The sequence below is a fragment of the Cynoglossus semilaevis genome, chromosome Z, assembly GCF_000523025.1.
Source record: "Cynoglossus semilaevis isolate Cse_v1.0 chromosome Z, Cse_v1.0, whole genome shotgun sequence".
Classification (NCBI taxonomy): domain Eukaryota; kingdom Metazoa; phylum Chordata; class Actinopteri; order Pleuronectiformes; family Cynoglossidae; genus Cynoglossus; species Cynoglossus semilaevis.
The window spans coordinates 21,529,073-21,530,275 of NC_024328.1; the positions used below are offsets into that span (position 1 = coordinate 21,529,073).

The window sequence follows — 1,203 nt, forward strand, 5'->3', positions numbered from 1 at the left end:
GGGGGGGGGCATGTTGAGTGCAGTGGTGAAGAGTCAGATACTGTAAAAGCCCATTCTTTTTTGCCTTCAGGGGGTGGGAAGCACCATCACAGTATCACAGGTATGTCATCCTTCTCCTGATGTTTTCATTCTGTTTGAATGTACACTCTGTGTGACAGAGCCTCATGTTGACCCTCCTCTGGCCCACACTGCCACACAGTCATGTGAAGAAGCCCCCCCCCACACAGACTCTGACTGTACTCATGTTTTTACCATGTGACGTGTGTGTGTGTGTGTGTGTGTGTCGGCCCATCATCATCATCATCATCATCATCATCATCATCATCATCTTCATCATCATCATCATCATCATCATCATCATCATCATCATCATCATCATCATCATCATCATCATCATCATCATCATCATCATCATCATCATCATCATCATCATCATCATCATCATCATCATCATCATCATCATCATCATCATTGATTGATTGATTGATTTTGATTCGTCCTTTACTCCTCTGATCCTCACACACTCTCAGCTCATAATTCACGTTGTTGTAAATAAAGAGGACAAAGACCTCTGGCCTGTGTTTGAGTGCCTCTCAGAGAAGGTCAAAGTTCAAGTTCCCTGGAGAACAAATCAGAACAGGCAGAAATTAGTGGAGCCACGTCTGTGGTCCACTGCTCCACAGGCAGGTCAACCTCCTCACTGACTTATTCCTCAGAGCTTAGGCTCATTTAAACCGTGTACTGGTGTACACATGGTACACATGGTACACATGGTACACATGGTACACATGGTACACATGGTACACATGGTACTCTCTGTGTGTTACTAACTGCTCAGTGAGGTCATCTCTTTGTCAGTTCATTAAGTGTGAACATCAGTTGTGAATAATATGCTGGTCAGCAGCTGGGGTCAAAGGTCACTGCCGTCTCCGCCTCACAGTGTTCAGTTGTTCCCCACTGTTTCATTAGAATTGATTGACAGGTGAGGTGCAGCTGTTTGAAGCCACGCCCCCACCATCCTGTCTGTCACCTCGCATTAGCCTTCAACGGATGCACGGCGTGTCTGTGGCTCTTAGTGGAAGGTTCAGAGGATCAGTGCTAACGTCAGTTCAGAGGATCAAAGATAACATTAGTTCAGAGGATCAAAGATAACGTCAGTTCAGAGGATCAAAGCTAACATTAGTTCAGAGGATCAAAGCTAAC

At 45.2% G+C, this 1,203-nt stretch overlaps 1 protein-coding gene across 1 annotated transcript in view; it reads left to right on the top strand.

Annotated features, from left to right (window-relative positions):
• LOC103398338 (pre-B-cell leukemia transcription factor 3-like) overlaps positions 1–1,203 on the top strand; it is a 57,364-nt gene that overhangs the window by 52,957 nt on the left and 3,204 nt on the right. Inside the window, 1 exon segment of the mRNA XM_025053449.1 lies at positions 71–236. Within this exon segment, the coding sequence (XP_024909217.1) occupies positions 71–236 (166 nt within the window).